This window comes from Sorex araneus, chromosome X (genome assembly GCF_027595985.1).
Source record: "Sorex araneus isolate mSorAra2 chromosome X, mSorAra2.pri, whole genome shotgun sequence".
NCBI classification, from domain to species: domain Eukaryota; kingdom Metazoa; phylum Chordata; class Mammalia; order Eulipotyphla; family Soricidae; genus Sorex; species Sorex araneus.
This window is the reverse complement of record NC_073313.1, coordinates 361,234,976-361,255,915: the sequence shown is the minus strand read 5'-3', so window position 1 is coordinate 361,255,915 and position 20,940 is coordinate 361,234,976. Positions and strand designations below refer to the sequence as shown.

General features: G+C 63.9%; 1 protein-coding gene across 2 annotated transcripts; it reads right to left on the bottom strand.

The window, feature by feature from the left end:
- Nucleotides 1–1,506: 1,506 nt before the first annotated feature.
- CAD (carbamoyl-phosphate synthetase 2, aspartate transcarbamylase, and dihydroorotase) lies at nt 1,507–20,804 on the bottom strand. Of its 2 annotated transcripts, XM_055120769.1 has the most exons (44): nt 20,601–20,804; nt 20,316–20,455; nt 17,215–17,344; nt 16,643–16,785; nt 16,312–16,453; nt 16,024–16,195; nt 15,688–15,873; nt 15,478–15,590; nt 15,110–15,255; nt 14,838–14,969; nt 14,522–14,755; nt 14,214–14,435; nt 13,897–14,085; nt 13,491–13,615; nt 13,200–13,330; nt 11,117–11,229; nt 10,633–10,877; nt 10,268–10,514; nt 9,381–9,479; nt 9,048–9,272; nt 8,786–8,968; nt 8,440–8,658; nt 8,105–8,272; nt 7,628–7,810; nt 7,430–7,534; nt 7,044–7,283; nt 6,821–6,902; nt 6,209–6,375; nt 5,947–6,111; nt 5,724–5,855; nt 5,426–5,627; nt 5,083–5,273; nt 4,860–5,000; nt 4,630–4,731; nt 4,385–4,481; nt 3,856–3,900; nt 3,473–3,642; nt 3,277–3,351; nt 2,791–3,003; nt 2,555–2,680; nt 2,291–2,446; nt 2,095–2,196; nt 1,878–1,972; nt 1,507–1,788 (listed from the first exon to the last, which is right to left on the bottom strand). In XM_055120769.1, exons 1-44 carry the CDS (start codon nt 20,680–20,682, stop codon nt 1,686–1,688), a joined length of 6,678 nt encoding a protein of 2,225 aa, XP_054976744.1. In that variant the 5' UTR covers nt 20,683–20,804; the 3' UTR covers nt 1,507–1,685. The 2 variants fall into 2 exon arrangements, with proteins under 2 accessions (XP_054976744.1, XP_054976745.1); XM_055120770.1 differs by lacking the exons at nt 1,507–1,788; nt 1,878–1,972; nt 2,095–2,196; nt 3,473–3,642 and having other exon boundaries at nt 2,297–2,446.
- Nucleotides 20,805–20,940: the final 136 nt, after the last annotated feature.

The window sequence follows — 20,940 nt, the reverse complement described above, 5'->3', positions numbered from 1 at the left end:
AAAGATAGCACCATGTATGGTCCCTGAACACCACCAGGAGTGATCCCTGAGCACCGCCAGGAGTGGTCCCTGAGCACCACCAGGAGTGATCCCTGAGCACTGCCAGGAGTGGTCCCTGAGCACCACCAGGAGTGATCCCTTAGCACCGCCAGGAGTGATCCCTGAGCACTGCCAGGAGTGGTCCCTGAGCACTCCCCCTGAGGCTGACTAGAGCACTTGCCCTACCCACCACACTATCACTCGGCCCCTGAACTCTCCTGAAAACAGACCGTAGGTAAACTCTTCAGCACCCCAGGAAGGGAGATCCTCATTTTCCCGTGACCGTGGCTGGGTACGAAGCTCATTTCTCAGTGGGCTTGTGAGAGGCCAGCCGGGGTCTTGGCTCGCTTGCAGGGCGTGGTTTGTGTCTGGTCAGCAGCTTCATTAGCAGTTTCCAGTACCCTAAGAGATACCCGAGTATTTCTGGCTGAGTGGGAAAGTTTTCTCGGCTGGGAGCGGAGTTACGATTAGGAGAACCGAGAAAGGAGCGGGAACACCTCCCACCAGCGCGGGCCTGGCAGCGAAGGCTGTTCCCGCCCAGACACTGGGCTCCGGGGGCTGTGGGGACGCGTGTGTGACGGGTTCTCGGGAACCTGCAGAAATCGTTGCCCAAGTGGGCGACTCAAGTTCTGCCGAGGAGGAGGCGTGTTCTGAAACTGTTACTCTTCTCCCACCAGCCAAGAGCTCCAGGGAAACCCAGGCCCAGCACCCGGGCCCTGGGCACGGCTCCCCAACCCTCGGCCCCCGGGCTGGGCTAGGGACCCTCTTTACTCGCGCTTCAGGCCTTGGCCCGAACTCAGCCCTAAGGAAGGCCCATCCCCCGCCTGCCTCCCGGCAGACCCTGCACCAGGGCTGAGGCGGGCTTCATCCTCCTCCCAGCCCAGTAGGCTTGAGGCCCCGTGGACCACAGATTGGGGGTGAGCTGCCCAGAAATTCTCCAAGTGAGGATGGAACGACACGATGTAGGGAAGTACTCGCTCCCTTCGGACAAGCTTTTTGTTCCAGTTGGGTGGGACCTTTAGTTGGCCTGAGCGACCCTGCTCACCCTTGATGTCTGTTCAGGGTGGTTTTTCTGGAGGTGGGGCCTGGTGGTGCTAGAACCAAACCCAAGTCTCTCACATGTGCCAGTCTTGACCTAGGTTCCCGGTGCCTCACCCATAGCTTTTCAGCTGGAGGGAGCCAAGTTAGGGACCGAGGGAAGCACCAGGCACAGACTCCGCAGATGTCGACACCCGGGGGCTTCTGGGGAGCGGGTAGGGGGCAGGGAGGAGCCATCGATCCTCGGACCAGGCGCCGGGCTGAGGACGCAGCCACCACTGTGGCTCCTGGCAGCGAGGGGAGCCGGGCTGACGCCACCATCGGGAGGGGGTCTCTTGGCCTCTGGCAGGGGGCACTCATGGTGGGGACACTTGCCGATGTCGCCCGCGACCTAGGCTTCAGCATGAGACCCCGGGGCGGCAGGCCAGAGAGACAATTCAGATTTATTGGGTCGGTACAAAAGTGACTGTACAGGTGGGAGGCTGGGAAGGGGGGTGGGGTGACCGGGCCCTGTGTCCCAGGCCCTGTACTCAGGCCCGAGCGAGTACATCGGCCCTGCCCGGGGCCTGGAAGGTGCCCTGTGGGCTGCCCCCGTGGGGGGCACCGGCCTAGAAGCGGCCCAGCACGGTGGCTAGTAGGGCCATGCGGATGTACATGCCGTTCTCGGCCTGGCGGAAGTAGGCGGCCCGGGGGTCGGAGTCCACTTCCACACTGCAGACGGACAGACAGACAGAGAGTGTGGGTCAGCCCCTGCGGAGAGCTCCGGCCGCAGCCCCCCTGCCCCCTGGCTGCCCGCTTACCTGATCTCGTTGACGCGGGGCATGGGGTGCATGACCACCATCTTCTTCTTGGCCCGGGTCATGATGTGGGGGGTGAGGATGAACTGGCCGAAGCACTGCCAGGCAGACAAGGCCCTAGTGAGTGCCCTGGGCAGAGGGAGCCGCCCCCCCCGCCCCGCCAGCCACGCTGCCCTCCCCCCATCCAGGGCCCCCCCATTCCCGCGGGCCCCAGACTCACAGCCTCGTACTCCTGCGTGGAGCCGAAACGCTCCTTCTGGATCCGGGTCATGTAGAGCACGTCGGTGTCGGGCAGCGCCTCCTCGATGCTCTCAAACTCCTCCTGCAGGGGGGCGGAGGGCGGAGGGCAGAGGGCAGGGTGCCGTGGTGGAGGGGCACGGGCCGCGCTCAGGATCCCGCGGGGCTCCCCGCCTCACCTGCTTGGTGCCCCGGGCGGCCACGAAGGCCCGCACGCTGGCGGGCATGTGCAGGCCGGGCGGCGCCACGTAGCGCAGGCTGACGCGGTACTGCGTGAGCAGGCAGGCCAGGGAGTGCACCGTGCGCCCGTGCTTCAGGTCACCCACCATGGTGATCTGCGGGGGAGGGGGTCTCAGGCCAGGACCAAGGAGAACCTCCCCGGGGGTCTTCCCCGCCCCCCACCCCCACCCCCCCCCCCCCGCAGCAGCCCCGGGGGGCCTCACCGTCATGCCGTTGACAGTGCCCAGCTCCTCGCGGATAGTGAAGATGTCCAGGAGGGCCTGCGTGGGGTGCTCGCCCACGCCGTCCCCCGCGTTGATCACTGGCCTCCGGCAGTGCTTGGCCGCCAGCTGTGGACATGGTGGGGGCTGGAGGATCTCGGGCAGACCCGGGCCCCTGCGCGCCCTGTGCCCCCCCAGCCCCCCCCACTGGGCCCTCCCAGCCCCCGCTCTGGCCGCACCTCCACCGCGCCGGGCTGGGGGTGGCGAAGCACCACCACGTCGGCGTAGCAGCTCATGGTCTGCACCGAGTCGGCCAGAGACTCGCCCTTCTGCACGGACGACGTGGCCTCCGAGAAGCTGAGCACGGCGCCGCCCAGCCGGGCCATGGCCGCGGCGAAGGAACTGCTGGTCCGCGTGCTCACCTCGTAGAACATGGAGGCCATCACTTTGCCCTGGGCACAGGACAGGGGCGCTAAGGGGCAGACCCCCACCATCCCTGCTCCAGCATCCCCAACCCCCGGGCTGCGGTGCGGCCTCCACACGAGGCAGGGAAGGAAACATACACGCGTCCCCATGGGCTCATCACGTGAGAACGGGGAGCAGGTTGGGGGTGGTGGCAGGACCCTGTGTGGCCAGAGAGAGGCAGCCCCGCCCCTGGGTCTCAGCCCCGCCCCCTGGAACTCAGCCCCGCCCACCAGCGCCCAGCTGCCAGGTCTGCCCCTGACCTTGAGGATGTCCAGGCTCCGCTCCTTCTGGACCATCATCCGCAGCGTGTGCGCCACGTTGAAGAGGTGAGACATCTAAGGCAGAATCACCGCCGCCCCATCAGCGCAGGGCCCACAGCCCCGACCGTGGAGGTCCTCAAAGCTCCTGGGGTGGGGAAGGGGGCCCTCCTCGCTCCCACACCCCCACCCACAGCACCTGGTCCTTGGTGAACTGCTGGACAGACAGGATATGCTGGCCCACTAGTGAGTGCAGCAGGGGTGAGGTTTGGGGGTGCAGCAGGCCCGGGGCCCCCAAGTTCTGGGGCGATGCCTGTCTAGGTACTGGTGGTGGAGGGTAGCAGGCACTGTCCGGGGTGCCCGTCAGCTCTGCAGGGGAGGATGGGGCAGGAGAGAGGGGTCAGAACTCCTCCTTGGGGTCCCCAGACAGACGTGTGTGTGTAGGTGACAAGTGTGTTTATATGAGTGTGAGACTGTGTGTGTGTGTGTGTGTAGGTGACAAGTGTGTTTATATGTGTGTGTGAGACTGTGTGTGTGTGTGTGTGTGTGTGTGTGTGTAGGGGGGAGGGTGGGATGGCTCACCGGGCTCTGCCACCTTCCGGGAGGGCTTTTCCTTTGGCTCCTCGGCTGCAAAGGGGCCACGTGAGGCAGATGTCAGCCAGTTTGTGGCTGCGGCCCCCACACCACACTCCAAACCCCAGTGCACGTGTCAAACCAACACACACCACGCGACAGCCGGTTGGGGGGTGCAAGAAGGCCACACAGTGCTGGGGACAGGCATGTGACTTCCAGGGTCTTCCTGCCCCCACCTGCAGCCCCCCAGCCCAAGGGGGACCCATGGCAAGCGGGGTGGCCAGGGTCACACCCACAGCAACCTGGATTTACCCCACACTCTGCTGCCCCGCGGGGTCCTGGCTCCCGGGCAGAGGAACGCAGCTGCCCATGACAAGAAAGGGCTGTGAGGAGCAGCCGAGAGGCAGCCCCCCAGGGGATCCTGCCACGAAGGCCCAGGAGGGGAGGCTGGATAGGGCCCAGCCTGCCACCCGGGACAATGAGGAAGCGGCTCCCTGCCCTGCTGAGGGGGGGGGGGGCGCGTGGCCCCGGCTCTTACCGGGCAGGCCGGGGTCGGAGGCTCGGTGGATCCGGGGCGGCAGGTGGAAACGGCTCTCTGGAAGCCCCGGGGTGTTGCGGCGGGGCCTCTCGGGCGTCTGGGGAGAGAGCATGCGAGGACCCGCGGTCACCCCCTCCACAGGTCACTCTGGGGGTGTCAGGAAACCCCGAGGGCATGGCAGGGAGCTGAAGGATTGACACAAGCACCTGGTCCCCTTAACCTCGAGCAGCGCGAGCAGCACTCACCGTGGAAATCTCACTGGAGGCAGGGGCGGGGGGCGGGGGCTGGGGCACGGCTCCCTGAGGCCATTTGCGCACATCCTGCCCGTAGCCTGGGGGCACCAGGACCTGTGGTGGGAAAGTGGGCATGGGGGTGAGCAGCCAGACCAGAAGGGTACCAGGCTGCCTCCTGCTGGATGGCCGGCCGTGGCGGGGGTGGGGGAGGGCAGGGGGGCGGGCGGGAAGGGACCGCGTACCTGCCCGTCAATGTAGGCCACTTCCCCTCGCAGGACCACGCGGCGCACGGTGCCCTTCAGCTTCTGCCCCTCGAAGGGTGTCCAGCGCGCTTTGGAGAAGGGCATGTGGCTGGGGACCGTCCACTCATGCTCCAGGTCCACCTAAGGTGGGGCCACGGGGGTCATGCTGGGGAACGCCCCCGCCCCCCCTCGGCCCTCCCAGGAGGCGCCCACTCGGGCGCACCTCCACGTAGGTGTCCTCCTGCGCGGGCAGGTGGAAGATGCGGCGGGGGTTGTGGTGCAGGCGCTGCAGCAGGTCGTCCAGGCTCAGGCGGCCCTCGCTCACGGCGGTCAGCAGCAGCGGCAGCATGGTCTCCAGGCCCGGGAAGCCGGGCGGTGGCCGCGGGCCACACTTCTCCTCCACGGTGTGGGGCGCTGGGGGGACAGCGGGAGGCCCTCAGCCCCGCCCCGCTCTCTCTGAGGCCCCGCCCTCATCACTCCCCGCCCGCCGGCCCCGCCCCCATCACTCCCCGCCAGCCCAGCTGCCGCCCCTGCGTCCCCGCGGAGGACACCTCCAGGCCCCTCACCGTGGTCCGAGGCGAAGCAGTCGATGACGGCCATGTTCTCCCACAGGGCGTCCACGTCCTGGCGCGAGCCCAGCTCGGGCCGCACCTCGGCCTTGCCCGGCCCCAGGCGCTCCAGGTCGTCCCGACTTAGGAAGAGGTGGTGCGGCGCCACCTCGCACGTCACGGGCAGCCCCCGGGCCTTGGCGGCTTTGATCAGGAGGATCTGGGGATGGAGCCGAACAATGTCTTTGTGCCCTCCCCCCCCCAGCGCCCCAGCCCCCCAGCGGGCAGCCCTGGGGGCTAGACGCCCCCCACTCACCTCCTCCTTCCGGGCCACGTGGCAGATGTGCACCGGGCGCTGCGTCAGCTGGGCCACCATGAGCACGGCCGCCAGGCTCTGCCGCTCGGCGTGGGCCACGATGGGCAGGTGGGCTGGCCACGTCTCGAAGTGCTGGGGCAGGTGGACACACGCGGGGCGACTCTCAGCAGTGTGCGGTCTCCGCCCCCGGCCCTCACCGCGCTGGCGGGCCCGGCCCCCTTACCTCCATCCACTGGGCCACGCTGTCCAGCCGCAGCTCGGAGAAGGTCTCGTTGAGGTAGAGTTTCAGCCCCGCGGCCGACGCAGCCACAGGGCCCAGGGTGCCCGCGTTATCCGCCGAGGCCCCGAGGAACAAGGCGAAGTCGCAGCGGGCGCCGGCTTCTGCCAGCTGGGGTGGTGTAGGGGAGAGAAAGCCCGTGAGCTCCCGCGCCAGCCCAGCAGGGGGTGGGGGTGGGGGCGCAGGGAAGGGCAGGCTCCTCCTTCACCTTCTGGGCCAGGGCCAGGGCCGGGGCGTCGGTGATGGGGGGCCAGGTGTTGGGCATGGCACACAGCATGGTGACGCCCCCGGCCAGGGCCGCGGCAGTGCCCGACGCAAAGTCCTCCTTGTGTGTCCCACCAGGCTCCCGCAGGTGCACATGCACGTCAATCAAGCCTGGGGGCACAGGTGGTGAGGTCAGAGGTCACAGGGGCTAGGAGAGGAGGCGCCAGGAGACAGCCCCGGTGGGGGGACGGCACTGGCCATGTATATGGCCAATCCCCGGCTCAAGACCAGAACCTCACGTTCCCCCACGCGCCACCAGGAGAAGGCACAAGCACAGCTGCGAGTAGCCCCCCGCCAGCGCCCCCGCTGTTGGATGCACACCACCCCCAGCGCCTGAACCCCAAGAGCCGAGACGAAGAGACAGGTGAGCAGGGCTGGTTGGAAAACCGGCAGCGTCTGCTGCAGCGAGAGGCGGCCACGGATGGCGGTGAAGACCCTACCATACACGGCCCGACCACCCTCTCCCACCACTCCAAGGCATCAGCCCAGCTGCTGGCTTGTGCGCAGACCCCGAGAAGCACCCACGGGGGAGGAGCGTTCAGCAGGGAGCACTCACCAGGGAGCCGCACGAGCTTCCGGGAGGTCATGCAGTCCACATGCACCTTCATGGGGGGCGCCGGCCCAATCTGGCCCAGGGCCTGCCAGGGCGGTGGCGGGGGTGGAGGGAAGGGTGCACCTGGATCAGCCTCAACTCGGGAGGGGGGCAGCCTGGATTGCAGGTACCCCCCCCCTCCGAGACCGCGGGGGCCACACCCACCACCCGACACCTGGCCTCTCACCTCCACAAAGAGCTTGGTGCACTTGATGTCGATGATGAGGGGTACGGAGAAGTCGGCGGCCAGGCGCCGGGTGCGGTAGCCCTTGGTGACGAAGGAGGAGAGGCGCCGGCCCCCCGCACCCCGCATGGACAGGTTGATCACCAGCTCGAAGTGGTTCTCGGCCAGCTGCTCCAGGATGCTGCGCTGGGGCGGGCACTCGCCGTCCACCGCCTCCTCGAAGTGCCAGTCCACGGCGGTGATCTGTGGCGTGGAGGTGGGGGTCAGGTGGGCCAGCCCCAGGGGACGCTGCCTGGGGCCTCGCGGCAGGGTCGCGAGGGGGATGGTGGAGGCTGCGGCGAGCGCATGGTCGTCCTGCTGTCCCTGGCCGGCGCTGAGCGGGGCCGTACCTTGACGCCGTGCGCGGTGTAGAAGTCGGCGGTGCCCAGGCTGGCGTAGAGGCTGTAGCCCAGGCTCTCCAGCAGCCGCACGGTCGGGAGCAGCTCGCTCTTGTTCTGCAGGCAGAAGACCACACCGTTCGTCTCTGCAGGGAGGCAGCTCGGCCGCTCCCCCCACCTCCCTGGCCTACGAGGGCCCCACCCTCGCACCTTATAGCTGCCGATGGTCAGCAAGATGTTCTTCTTGGGGATCTTGAAGCCCGTGCTCAGCATGGCCTTGAGGTAGGCCTCGCAGCGGCTCTCCCCGAAGCCGGCCACCTCCCCCGTGCTGGTCATCTCCACGCCCAGAACCACGTCAGCCCCCGCCAAGCGCGAGAAGGAGAATTGGGGCACCTGGGGGACAGGAGGGGGGCGTGGGGGGAGGCATGAGGGGACCCCACTGTTCCTGGAAGTGCCGGTCACGTCCCCTTGGCTGGAGGCTCCAAATTCTCCAAGCTCTGCTCTCCCCCGGCCCCAGGCCCTGCTGTGCCCACGTCCTGCCCATCCCCCAGTCCACTCCCTCAAGCCGCCTTGGCCCTCGGGGAGCCGCACCCCATGGGCTTTCTCTTGCCGCCCATCCGGCCACAGGCCGAGAAAAAAGGCTCCTGGGCAACCCGTTTGACCCCTCCCCCCACCTCCGCTCCTCACCTTCACCCCCACCACGCCGGAGCCAGTCATGAGCCCCACGGGCTCCACTTCTTCCCCCATGATGACCTGCGTGGCCAGGGCCACGAGGTCCACCCCGAGGGTCTTGGAGACGAAGGGGAAGGAGCGAGAGACGCGCACGTTGCACTCGATGACCTTCAGCTGGTCGTCCTGGGGCACAGAGGACAGGCAAGAGGTCAGGCTTCCCTCTTGGGGGTGGACACCGCGCTGTGGACTTGACTCCCCGCCTTGCCCACCATTGTGTGTGTGGGTGAGTCTGTCTGACCACCACGAAGCCAGGGGCCCTGCGACCCCTCTCCGCAGCCCCGTCCACTGACCTTGGCAATGAGCTGCAGGTTGAAGGGCCCCGTGACCTGCAGCTCCTGGCCCACGGCGTGCACGATAGCCTTGATGCGCTCTAGGGTTTTGGGGGTGATGTCCTGGGGCGGGGTTACCAGCGTGGCGTCACCTGAATGCACGCCTGCGTTCTCCACGTGCTCCGAGATGGCGATGGCTGCCACCACGCCATCGCAGGCCACGGCGTCCACGTCAATCTCCTGGGGGACGGGCAGCACGGGACAATGTGCTGAAGGCTGGGGCCGTCTGGTCCATTACTTCCCCCCGGGCACTTCCCCTTCCGGTGTCGCCAGCACCGCGCAGCCTGCCAGCCAGCCCGACTCGCACCTTGGCCTCCTGGATGAACTTGGAGATGACCACGGGGTGCTCCTTGGAGACCGCGGCCGCGCTGCTCAGGAAGCGCTCCAGGTCCCCGTCCGTGTAGGCCACGTTCATGGCTGCTCCGCTCAGCACGTAGGAGGGCCGCACCACGCAGGGGTACCCCACCGTCTGGCAGAACTGGCGGGCAGACTGCGGGCACGGGAGGCTGAGCCGTTGGTCCCTGTGGCCCGCCCAGCAAGCCCCGCGCCCCCGCCCGGGCCCGGCCCACCTCGAGGTCACTGAGCTCCCGCCACTGGGGCTGGCTGATGCCGATGGTGTCCAGGAGCCGGGAGAACTTGAAACGGTTCTCGGCCGAGTCGATGGCCTCGGGCGAGGTGCCCAGGACCCGGCACTGCTGCCGGTGCAGGGCCATGGCCATGTTATTGGGCAGCTGCCCGCCCATGGACAGGATCACACCCTCGGGGTTCTCCAGCTCGTAGATGTCCATCACCACCTGCCGGGCGGGGGCGGACACATGTGTTGAGGGACTCGTGGGTCCCAGGCCTGCTCACGGCTCCCCACCCGCCAGCCATCTCCCACCTGGGGTCACGAGGGCCATTACCTCAAAGGAAATCTCATCGAAGTAGAGCCGGTCACACATGTCGTAGTCGGTGCTAACTGTCTCGGGGTTGTAGTTCACCATGATGGTCTTATACCCCATCTGCAACGAGGCGGGCGCCCAGACTTCAGAGCCCTGCCTCGGCGAGCCGGGCGAGCTGCCCAAGGCAGTTCTGCAGAAACAGGCAGAGAATGCCGCGAGAAGAGCTGGCAGGGGCCACGGGAGGGGCAGGGCCATACTGGTAGCAGTGGCTTACAGCACCTGCCGTACAAGCCCGTGGTCATGAGTTTGAATCCCTGGTGCCCCACATGTATCCAGCATGATCCCAGCAGCTCTGCTGTCGGTGGCCCCTGGCACGCCAAGCACTTACCAGAAGCGAGCAGCCATTGTGTCTAAGCACCAGCTAAAGATGCCCCACTAAGAGGAGGTGCAAATTCCGTGGCCAGGAAGTGTGCTTGAGTGGGCCTGTGAGCACTGTGGCCGACAGTGTGAATGGAGCCTGGTGTGTGGCCCCAGGTGAGGGTCACAGCTAAAAGCACAGCAACAGGACAGCGGGGAGGGCATTGGCCTTGCACAAGGCCAACCTAGGTTGGATCCCCAGCATCCTATCCCATATGGTCCCCTGGCCCCAGCAGGACTAATTCCTAAGCTCAGAGCCAGGAGGGAGCCCTGAGCATCACCAGGTGTGAAGCAAAGACAAGCAAAACCCAAACAAAACCCACACCCAAAAGTAAATAAAAGCCAAGCACAGCCAGGCCCGTCTGCACAGCAACAATGGAGAAAAGGGGGACAGGGACGGGAGAGGGAACGGGAAGCAGCAGGGGCCGCAGCGCCTGGGGTGGAGGGGGCTGGGCAGACGCGCACACACAGGCCGAGCACAGGGTCCGCACCTTCCGCAGCTGCTGGATGCAGCCCACGGCGCACCAGTCAAACTCCACGCTGGAGCCGATGCGGTAGACCCCGGAGCCCAGGACCAGCACGTGAGGGGACCGGAAGGTGAGGTCGTGGGTGGTGCCGCCATAGGTCAGGTAGAGGTAGTTTGTCTGGGCCGGCCACTCGGCCGCCACCGTGTCAATCTGCTTCACGGCCGGGCAGATCCCCAGCTCCTGGCGCAGCTTGCGGACGGCCAGCTCTGTGCTGAAGGACGAGAGGGTTCGGCACGCGATCCCATGGGAAGAAGCCAGCGGCGCTCCCAGCACTCTGCGTGTCCCCTCCCCCACATGTCCCAGCCCGGGCGCCCCCCGACGTCACTGACCTCTGGACGGCCAGCGCGATCTGCTTGTCGGAGAAGCCCAGGCGCTTGGCCTGGTGCAGCAGGTCGGGGGGCAGCGGCTGACCCCGGTGCTGTTCCAGCAGCTGGGCGTGCGTGATGATGCGTTTCATGCGGTGCAGGAACCAGCGGTCGATGCGCGTCAGCTCGTACAGGCGCTCCGCCGAGTAGCCGGCCCACAGGGCGGCGGCCACCACGAAGATCCGCTTATCGGTTGGCGTCTCCAGCTCCTAGCGGGGAGAGGCCAGGTGGACAGGTGGTGGGTGGTCGTGAGTGGTGGTGGGTGGTGGACGGAGGTGGTGGTGTGTCCGGTCAATTCCACACCCCGCCACAGGCCCCCCTCCAACTCCTGAGAAGATGGCACGGTTCTCAGTGGAGGAAGAACCGTCAGAGTTTGGGATGGTCGGCTGCCAGGAGCACCGGAGGCAAAAGGGGGACAGAGCGGGTCCAAGTCAGCTGCAGCACTTACCATGTCACTGACCGGCTTGACGGTGTGATCGAAGCCCAGACAGTTCTCGTCCACCATGCGCAGAGCCTTCTGGAAGGCCTCCTCGAAGGAACGCCCAATGCCCATGACCTCACCTGAGGAACAGAACGTGAGCACTGAGAGCTGGCCGAGGGGGGCTTCCCTTGAGGTCAGGGTCTCCAGGTGAGTCCCCAGCTGGCTCCGCCCGTGCTCGGAGACCACCGTCGGGCACCTGGCTCCTCCTTCAGACTTCATTTAAAACCCCCTGGGGGGTGGGGGGACTAGAGCTCTAGTACAGAAGGTAGGGCGTTTGCCTTGCACACGGCCAACTCGGGTTCGATCTCCAGCATCCCATAGGGTCCCCTGAGCACCGCCAGGAGTAATTCCTGAATGCAGAGTCAGGAGTAACCCCAACCCCAACACCAGGCATGACCCAAAAAAGAAAAAAAGAAAAATCCCTTGGGTAATGGGAAGATGGCCTCACTACTCTGCCTCACCCGCAGAGGGTCCTGTTCACAACCAGCACAGACACAAGCATAGCTCACACAGTTCCCGCATTCAGAGACTCAGTGTCTTCCTGCCCACGTCTCCTCACAGGTACATTTCGTCTCTACATGCACCACAAGTTACTGTGACATGAGTGCTCGTGTGCGGGAGAACGCTTAACTCTCTCAAGTGTTCATCCGGGTGGTTTGAACTCCCGGCATCACCTGATTCCTCCCCCCACCAAACAGAGCTGGGGTGTGGCCTCTGGCAATGCTGAATGTGGCCCAAATTGCCAAAAAAGAAGAAAATTTTAATTGCTCAGATGCTGAAACTTATGAAGCAAACTGCTTCTAAGTAGTTATTTTGTTCAATTCCTGTGTAGCGTGATTTACAACTTCATTTTGAGCAAAAGAGAAACCCTACATACTTGTGTACATGCACACAAGATACATGTACATGCATATATGGACCTGAAAAACTAGTGGGGACACATATGAGTATCTATAAAGTCACTATCCAGGAAACAAAGTTACAGTGAACTTCTTAAGACTGCCTGCTCCAATTCTGAATAGCTCAAGTATCTCACATAATTAAAGTCTCAGGGACTGGAGCAACAGTACATCCGGGTAAGGCACTTGCCTTATATGTGACAGGTTTCGATCCCTGAGCACAGTGCCAGGAGGAGGCCCTGAGCACCGATAGATGTGGCTCCCAAACAAAAATTATTAAAAAAAAAAAAAAATTCAGTTTTCTAAAAAGATCTAAGAATCCTTCGAGACACAAAATGTTTAAATGTCTCATCCAGGAATCAATCTTTGTCCTTTTTACATTTCATTTCTTTTAGCCACAACTTAATTATGGCTCCATTCCCATGTTTATTAAATTTTCATGTAGCAGAAATTCATCTCCAGAAGGAACAAGCCGGCAGCCTTTTCGGATTTCTGGAACTTCCAACTGAGCTGAGGGTGACTGGCCCGAAGGCCACCGCAGTGCTCTCCCTGGCACCCAGGAGCCCGAGGGTCCCTGTCCCCCTTGATGGGGGTGTCACCGGGACAGAGCTGTGCTTGTATGGGCAGAATGTTCCCACAGACGGTCCAAGGACATGCTTGGACCCGCTTCAGTGCCCTCTACCACCTGGGCACTGCCCTGCCCTGCTCTGACGGCACAACAGAGACCCAAAGTAAAACCTCCCCGGGGCCACAGAAGGGCCCGGAGAGGCGGACACCCGGGGAGCGGGCTGGGCGCCAGCACAGATGGAGACGGCTGGCAGAGAGAGGCCGGAGCCGAGTCCCGCACCGTGGCACTTAACCGAGTGCAGAGAACAAAAGGTCACTGTGGTCAAAAGCCCGGCCAGGAGGATGTGACATGCTGTGGCTTGGGCTCGAGGAACTGGCTTCACCGACGGCAGGCCGGGCGCCACAGTGACCGGGTGTCGCTCAGAGCTGGGCCGAGCCTTCAGTTCTGGGCTCTGCCTCACCAAGACACTCCCGTGGGCGCCTCGGTGGGTTCCTGTATAAAACGGGAGCTTGCATGCTCGCGCCCGACCGCCTCCACCACGGCCCAGCCAGGGGGCCCCTCGGGGGGGTCCCAGCTTGCTCACCGACACTCTTCATGCAGCTCCCGATCTTGGTGCTGACGCGCAGGAACTTGCTGAGGTCCCAGCGCGGGACCTTGACCACGCAGTAGTCCAGGCTGGGCTCGAAGGCTGCGGTGCCCCCGGTCACCGAGTTCCTGGAGACGCCCGGGGGAGTTTGCAGACGGTTCTGTCCAGCCGGCACACCAGGCCGCGATCCTGCTTCCCTCCCATCCTCGGGCGTCTTCTCGGCTCCCCACCCCTCTCCTTGCCCCCTTGGCACCCCCTTCCACCCCCATCTCCTTTCAGCCCACGTACCTGAGCTCGGGCAGCGGGATGCCCAGAGCCAGCTTAGCGGCCACGTAGGCCAGTGGGTAGCCCGTGGCCTTACTGGCCAGGGCGGAGCTGCGCGAGAGCCTGGCGTTGACTTCGATGATATAGTACTGCGGGGAGAGGCAGCGGCTGTCTGTCCGCAGCTCCCGGAAAGGCAGACGGGCCCAGGAGCGGGCATGGCGGCTTCGAGCACTTGCCAGGCCGGGGGGAGGCCGAGAGCTTTCACCCGCACACATATACACCCAGAGGGGATCCTGAGCACCCAGCAGGGCGGGACCCCGGCGGGGGTTAGACAGGGAGGGAGAGGGGAGCGACACAGCCCTCCATCCAGACGAGCGGAAAGCGACAGAGATAACCGTGGCCTGAACGTGAGGCAGGGCCCCGTGCTCACCTGCTCCGACTCGGGGTTCAGGGCATACTGCACGTTGCACTCGCCGACGACCCCCAGGTGCTGTGTGACCTTGATGGCCGTCTGCCGCAGCAGCTGGTACTCCCTGTCGTTCAGCGTCTGGCTGGGAGCGACCACGATGGACTCGCCGGTGTGGATGCCCAGGGGGTCCAAGTTTTCCATGTTGCACACCTGTGGGGTGGGGTGCAGACGCGGTGGCCAGGGGGCAGGAAGTGGCCCCCCAGCTTTGTCTGGCCTCTGAGGTCATGCCACCCCGCCTCGGGGGCGGGGGAACACTGCTGGCCCCAGCCGCCTCTCACCGTGACACAGTTGCCGTAGGCGTCTCTCACCACCTCGTACTCGATCTCCTTCCAGCCCTTCAGGGACTTGTCGACCAGCACCTGGCTGGTGTGTGCGAACGCGGGCGCCACCAGCGCCGACAGCTCCTCCTTGTTGGAGGCGAAGCCGGAGCCCAGGCCCCCCAGGGCGAAGGCGGCGCGCACCAGCACCGGGTAGCCTAAGCGTTCCGCTGCAGCCTGGGCCTGAGGGCGGGGACAGCGGCCAGGGCGTCAGGGGCAGGGTGGGCTGGCCCCCCAGGAATGAGACCCTCCTCCCCCACGGACCGCACCTGCTCCAGGGAGTTTGCCGCCTCGCTGGGGGCCACGTGCTCCCCGATCTCTGCCATCCGGGCCGCGAAGGCCCGCCGGTCCTCGGTCAGCTCGATGGTCTCCACGGGCGTGCCCAGGACGCGCACCCCGTACCGAGCCAGCACCCCGGCCTTGGTCAGCTCCACCCCGCAGTTCAGAGCCGTCTGGCCCCCGAACGTCAGCAGCACACCATCGGGGCGCTCGTTACGGATCACCTGGGCCGGGAGAGAGGCCCCCCCCAGGGTGAGCGAGCGTGCCGAAGATTTATGGGGGAACCCCTGAGCCAGGGACTCATACCTGTGTGACGTAGTGCGGGGTGATGGGCAGGAAGTACACCTTGTCGGCCAGCCCCTGGGACGTCTGCACCGTGGCTATGTTGGGGTTGATCAGCAGCGTCTGGATGTTCTCCTCCTTCAGGGCCTTGATCGCCTGGGGATGGAGTGTATGGGGGTCAGGGGGGATGCTCAGCCCCACCTCCCCAACCCAGCCCCGCCAGGCTCCCGAGCACCAAAGGTATCAGGCCTTCTCTGGAAGACCTGCCCTGCAAAGAGCAGGGCCGGGTGCTCTACCTGGGAGCCGGAGTAGTCGAACTCTCCCGCCTGGCCAATGGAGAGGCCTCCCGAGCCCAGGATCAGGACCTTTCGGGGGGGAGGGAGCCCCGAGCCAGGGGTGGGACTCCCAGGGGGGCAGAGGCGCTCGGTCAGCCGCTCTCGGACTGTGGAGGCAAGAGACATTCAGAACATCCTGAGGGATGGATGGACACATATGCACACGTATGTACTCTCTCTCTCTCTGGCTTCACTGGTCCTGTCTCTCTCTCTCTCTAAGTGGACACTTGGTGCCTCAATGCCTCCTAAGCAGGCACGTGTCCTGGGCATCTGATGTCCATCCCAGATGCCGCCCTGGTCTCCGTCATCGTGCTGGCCCGATGCTTTACCTGTCTGGCCCCCAGGGTTCCCAGCCTTGGCTGCGTTCACAGTCTCCAGGAAGATATCAAAGAGCAGCTCCATGTCCGAAGGGCCAGCCTGGTGCTCCGGGTGGAACTGGACACTGGTGAGGGGACAGGGGGCAGAACCTGTCAGCGCAGGCTGACCCTCGGGGCTTCCCTCTTCCACCTGCCACCCCCAGAGGGGCCGGGCCCCCTCACCTGAAGAAGGGCAGGCTGTGGTGGACGAGGCCTTCGTTGGAGCGGTCGTTGGCGTTGGTGAAGAGAGGAAGCCAGCCCGCGGGCAGCGAGTCCGTCTCCACGGCAAACCCATGGTTCTGGGAGGTCAGGAAGCAGCGCCCGGTGCCCGCCAGCAAGCACGGCTGGTTGTGGCCTCGGTTCCCGTACCTGCGGGTGGACGCGGCCCGTGTCACCGGCCAGTCAGGCGCCCCCACCCCTCCCGGGGTCCGTGACCCCTGCAGCCCTCCAGCCTGCTCTGCTCCCACACCCCCCACGCCCGTTGGAAGCACCGGCCCACCCGCTCCTGCCCAGTCTCACCCCATTTTGTATGTCTTGGCCCCGATGGCCAAGGCCAAGAGCTGGTGTCCGAGACAGATCCCAAAGATGGGCCGGGGGTTTGGTTCCGAAAGGACCCGGCCCAGTGCGGACACCACGCCGGGGTAGGCGGCAGGATCGCCGGGGCCATTGCTCAGGAAAAGTCCCTCGTATTCTGGAGCAAGCAGGAAAGAGACGTAAAACAGTGACCACTCGGACAGTCCGTCAGCCCCACAGCCCTCCGCCTGGCATCACGCCGTGGGGACACAGGGGAGGTCAGCGCGCACTCACCCTGGCTGTCTAAGGCGTGGTCCCACGGGACCACGGTGACCTCGGCCCCCCGCGAGCACAGGCATCGGATCTGGTTATACTTGAGGCCACAGTCCAAGGCGAGGATCCGAGGGGAGCCCCCCGCATTGAACACCCGCGGTGCCTGCGGGATGGAGGCAGGGAGGCCAGGATTGGCAGCTGTCCTCCCCGGAGACGAAGCCAGCAGGGGGACCTGCCTCCCCACGGGCCTCTGCGCTCCTGTGCCCCAGCGAAGTGGCCTTCGGCTCTCTTTGGATCCAGAGGCTGAAAAACCGCTGCTCCTGCCCTCACCTCTCCCGCGCCAGCTCTGTACCTTAATGGAGACCTCTGGCACCAGGGGCCGGGAGTTGGGGTCCACGAAGGGCAGGGTGGAAGGCTCCGTCCCGTCCTGGACCAGCTTTCCCAGCAGGGAGCCCTGCTCGCGCAGCTTCTTGGTCAGCTCCCGGGTGTCCACACCTGTGAGAAGGCGCCGTGACCAGCGCCAGGCCACACCCTGAGCCGCGCTTCCTCCGTCCAGAGGCCATGTCACGGGGCAGCTGTTCTGTGGCCCCCGAGCTCCTGCCCACCGCCAAGTGCATGCCCAGGAGGGAAGCCCCTCTAAAACCCCACAGCTGAATGGAATCAGGACACTGAGGGTCCCAAGAGAGTGCCCTGGGGACACCACAAGGTTCGCACACACAGAACTCGACGCTCGAAGGGAAAGATGCCTAGAAGACTCGCTTCAAAGTCACCTGTGGGGCAGGGGCTGGCCAGGAAATCCCTTTCTTCCCCTCCAGCCCCCCACTGGAACCAGGTCAGGGCAGAGCATGCCGTCACTATGGTGGCCTCCCCCCTCCCAGCGGGGCCCCGAGGTCTAGCCATGGTCTCTTCTGTCCAGGCACGTACCTTGCAGGCCGGGGATGCCGTGCTGACACAGCCACTCGTGCAGGCTGTGGGTGGCGCTCCAGTGGCTGGGCGTGGGGCAGCACTCGCCCACCACCAGCCCCGCCACGTGGATCCCCGAGGACTCAAACCACTGTGGACAGAAGGAGGTGCCATGGGGCAGAGGCAGCACCCACCAGGGGCCTTCCGTGCCAGGGAACGAGCCGTCACTCATTCCTCTACGTACCCAGCACCCCGGGCTCATGCCCGTCACCAACCACACGCCTCCTCATTCCCCCCAGAGAAAGACAAGACACGCAGGCCAGGAAGCCTGCTGAATGACTAGCGGTGACATTAGCAGTGTAGCACTATCGTCCCGTTGTTCATTGATTTGCTCAAGCGGGCACCAGTAACGTCTCCATTGTGAGACTTGTTACTGTTTTTGGCATATTAAATACTCCACAGGTAGCTTGCCAGGCTCTGCTGGGTGGTCGAGATACTCTCGGTAACTTGCCGGGCTCGCCGAGAGGGATGGAGGGATCGAACCCAGGTTGGCCACGTGCAAGGCAAACGTCCTGCCCTACCTGCTGTTCTATCACTCCAGCCCAGGGGGAAGGGGTGTGTGTGTGTGTGTGACATTATTCTCTTATCCCAGATGGAAATCACGAATGTTCTCTGCTGTGAAAGCCCCTTAGGACGCCCTGAAATTCTTCTTGCTCCATAGTATTATCGGGCGCGGGGGGAGGGGAACTTTCTCCAGAACCGCGCACTCCTCAAAAGCAAGGCGGGTGTCCCGGGAACACCCTGAGTACCTAGCAGGTGCCAGGGAGGGGAATACAGCCCGGGAGGAGCCCTGGGCTCCCTGTCTATTAATTTGCTACTTAAGGATTTCAACATTTTGACAAGAGGTGAAGACGATTAAATTAGTATGAAATGGGAACAGTGCAGGGGGCTGGAGAGAATGAAGACAGCATGCTGGATGCTTGCTTTGCATGCAGCTGACCCGGGTTTCAACCCTGATCCCCCAGATGGCCCCCAGTGGGGAGACTTGCTAAGAGTGAGCCCTGAGCACAGAGGCAGGAGTGAACCCTGAGCACTGCCGGGTGTGGCCCAAAAAGCAAGCACAAAGAATCCACAATGATAAATGAAGTACACAACATCTCTCTCAATAAAAAGAGAGGTTTATAACTACATATATTTATCATGTATTTATATCTCCCCCATATGGTATGATTTAAAAAATAACAGAGATGGGGCTGGAATGATAGCACAGCAGGTAGGGTGTTTGCCTTACACGCGGCCCACCTGGGTTCGATTCCCAGCATCCCATATGGTCCCCCGAGCACCGCCAGGAATAATTCCTGAGTGCATGAGCCAGGAGTAACCCTTGTGCATTGCCGGGTGTGACCCAAAGGGCAAAAATAAATGAATAAATAACACAGTGGGTAAGGTGCTTCCCTTATGTGCGGCCGATCTGAGTTTGATTCCTGGCATGCCATATGGTCCCCTGACCCCCACCAGGAATAGTTCCTGAGTGCAGAGCCAGAAGTCCTGAGCACTAAGTGTGTGACTCCCAACTAAACAAAAAGGAACTGAAATTGGAAATTAACTGACATCATATATAAAGTTTTAAAAAAGAGGTACTTGGTGGGTCAGCTCTTGGGCTATACTCAACAGTGGTCACGGGTTCCATATGGGGTTCCAGGGTTAAATACGGCAGGTCACTTACCCTCTGTGCCACTTCTCAAGCTCCACTTTTTTTTTTTTTCTTTTTGAGTCACACCCAGCAATCCGGCAATACACAAGGGTTACTCCTGGTTCTGCACTCAGGAATTACCCCTGGCGGTGCTCAGGGGACCATATGGGATGCTGGGAATCGAACCCGGGTCGGCTGCGTGCAAGACAAATGCCCTACCTGCTGTGCTATCGCTCCAACCCCACAAGCTCCACTTTTTATTTTTTTTTTCGCCCCCCCCCAAGCTCCACTTTTTAATCTTTGTTTTTAATCTTCATTTTTGAGTCCCACCCAGTGATGCTCAGGGGTTATTCCTGGCTCTGTACTCAGGAATCACGGTATACCGGTGGAGTCTGGGGACCATATGAGATGCTGGGAATTGAACCTGGGTCAGCAGTGTGCAAGGCAAGTGCCCTATTTGCTGTACTATGGCTGTGGCCCCTCTGGCCTCACTTTTTTTTTTGGGGGGGGCGGAAACAGCTGGGTTTGAATGTAAGGCTTTATGGCTGAGCCAGTCCAGACTGTTTAGGTACTGGAAGGGCAGGGCAGACCCTCCCTCAGTGTTCAGGCATGCTAAAGTGCCGAATGGCCACGCCTTTAATGCTGGTACTAGGTCCAGCCCACCGCTACAGGCTGGGGAAGGTTCCAAGAGCTCAGGCCCCAACCCCTCTAGGTCCATCAGGGCCTCTGGTCTTGCAGGTTTATCAACTCAATCTGTCAACCTGCTAAACTGGAGAGAGCAACGCTGCGGGTAACCCAGGCTGCATCAGAAATTAGGGCAGTTCAGGGTGGCCCGGTGTCCTTTCCAAGAACAAGAGTGGCCTAGAGGGGCAGATCAGGAGTTCAAGAGAGAAAGAAAATAAAAACAAAACAAACCAGAAGGCAGATCTGGGACTGGGACCAAAGGAGCTTTGTGGGAAACATTGGCTTCAGTTAACTTCTGCAATTAACTTGTTTAATACTTGCATTTCTCCGAATGCAACTTCGTTTCCAAGTTCCCAAGGGGGAGCCCAGAGAAAGCCTCTCGGTGGGAGGAAACAAGGTTTCTGAGCTAGGGCAGAGAACTTTTCCCCCGGAGCGAGAGGTAGCAAGAGCCGCCAGAGAAGCAGGTGGAGAACTATCTTCCCAGGCACTCTCCAGCCCCGGCAGAGGGGTGAGCCCTGGTCCCTGTCCCTTCCCCAGGAACCTCCGTGACCTGATCCCCTGTCCTCATCTCCAATCTGCACCTGTCTCACTAAGCCCGGACGCCGGGCTTCGGCCTCGGGGTGGGGGGGGCAGCGCTCGGGGCACGGAACTAAGTAACTCTCTCCGCGCGCATCTTTGTTCTCTCCGGGGCTCGGCGGGGGGGACCCACGCGGAGAGGGGCGCGGGACGGCCTGGGCGCGGCTACCTTGCTGAGACCGAACTGGTCCACTTCATCTGCAGGGATGCCGTAGTTGCCGATCAGAGGGTAGGTGAGCACTAGGATCTGGGCTTTGTAGGAAGGGTCGGTGAGGGCCTCGGGGTAGCCGACCATGCCGGTCTGGAAGACTGGAAGAGAGAGGCGGTGGGGCGACGCCGGGCCCGAGCCGCGGGGGCTGCGCGGGGCCGGGCGGGACCCGGGGCGGGGGGCGGCGGGGGCGCGGGCGGGAGCGCGGCCGGGCCCGGGGAGGGCAGGCCGGCCGGGCTGGCTTACCCACTTCCCCGGCAGTCGACACGGCGGCCCCGAAGGGCTGGCCCCGCAGGACCGACCCGTCCTCCAGCACCAGGGCCGCCATGGAGCCGCGCTCGCCCCAGCAGATGCTGGAAGCACGTGAGGGCAGCGAGCCCGGCGGGTCCACGTGGCTGGGCGCGCCGGCGGCGGGAGCGCGGGCGGCGGGGAGCGCGGGGCGGCGGCCACTGCGGCGGCGCGGGCGGCGGGCGGCGTGCGGGGCGGGGCGCGTCGGGGGCGGGGCCGGCGCGGCCAGGTCGGGCGCCCCGCGGGGCCGGGCCACCTCCGGGCCCAAGCAAGGGATGCGCGCGTTCCCCACCCGGGG

Bases quoted from the DNA above. Each gene is read 5' to 3' on its own strand.
- CAD (XM_055120769.1), bottom strand. From the start codon at position 20,682: ATGGCGGCCCTGGTGCTGGAGGACGGGTCGGTCCTGCGGGGCCAGCCC. The intron at 16,786-17,214 runs GTACGTGCCTGG...GCCTTCTCACAG, and splicing joins CGGCATCCCCGGCCTGCAAG to GTGTGGACACCCGGGAGCTG. The intron at 5,856-5,946 runs GTAAGGGGGCCG...CACCTGCCCCAG, and splicing joins GCGTGGCCCAGTGGATGGAG to CACTTCGAGACGTGGCCAGC.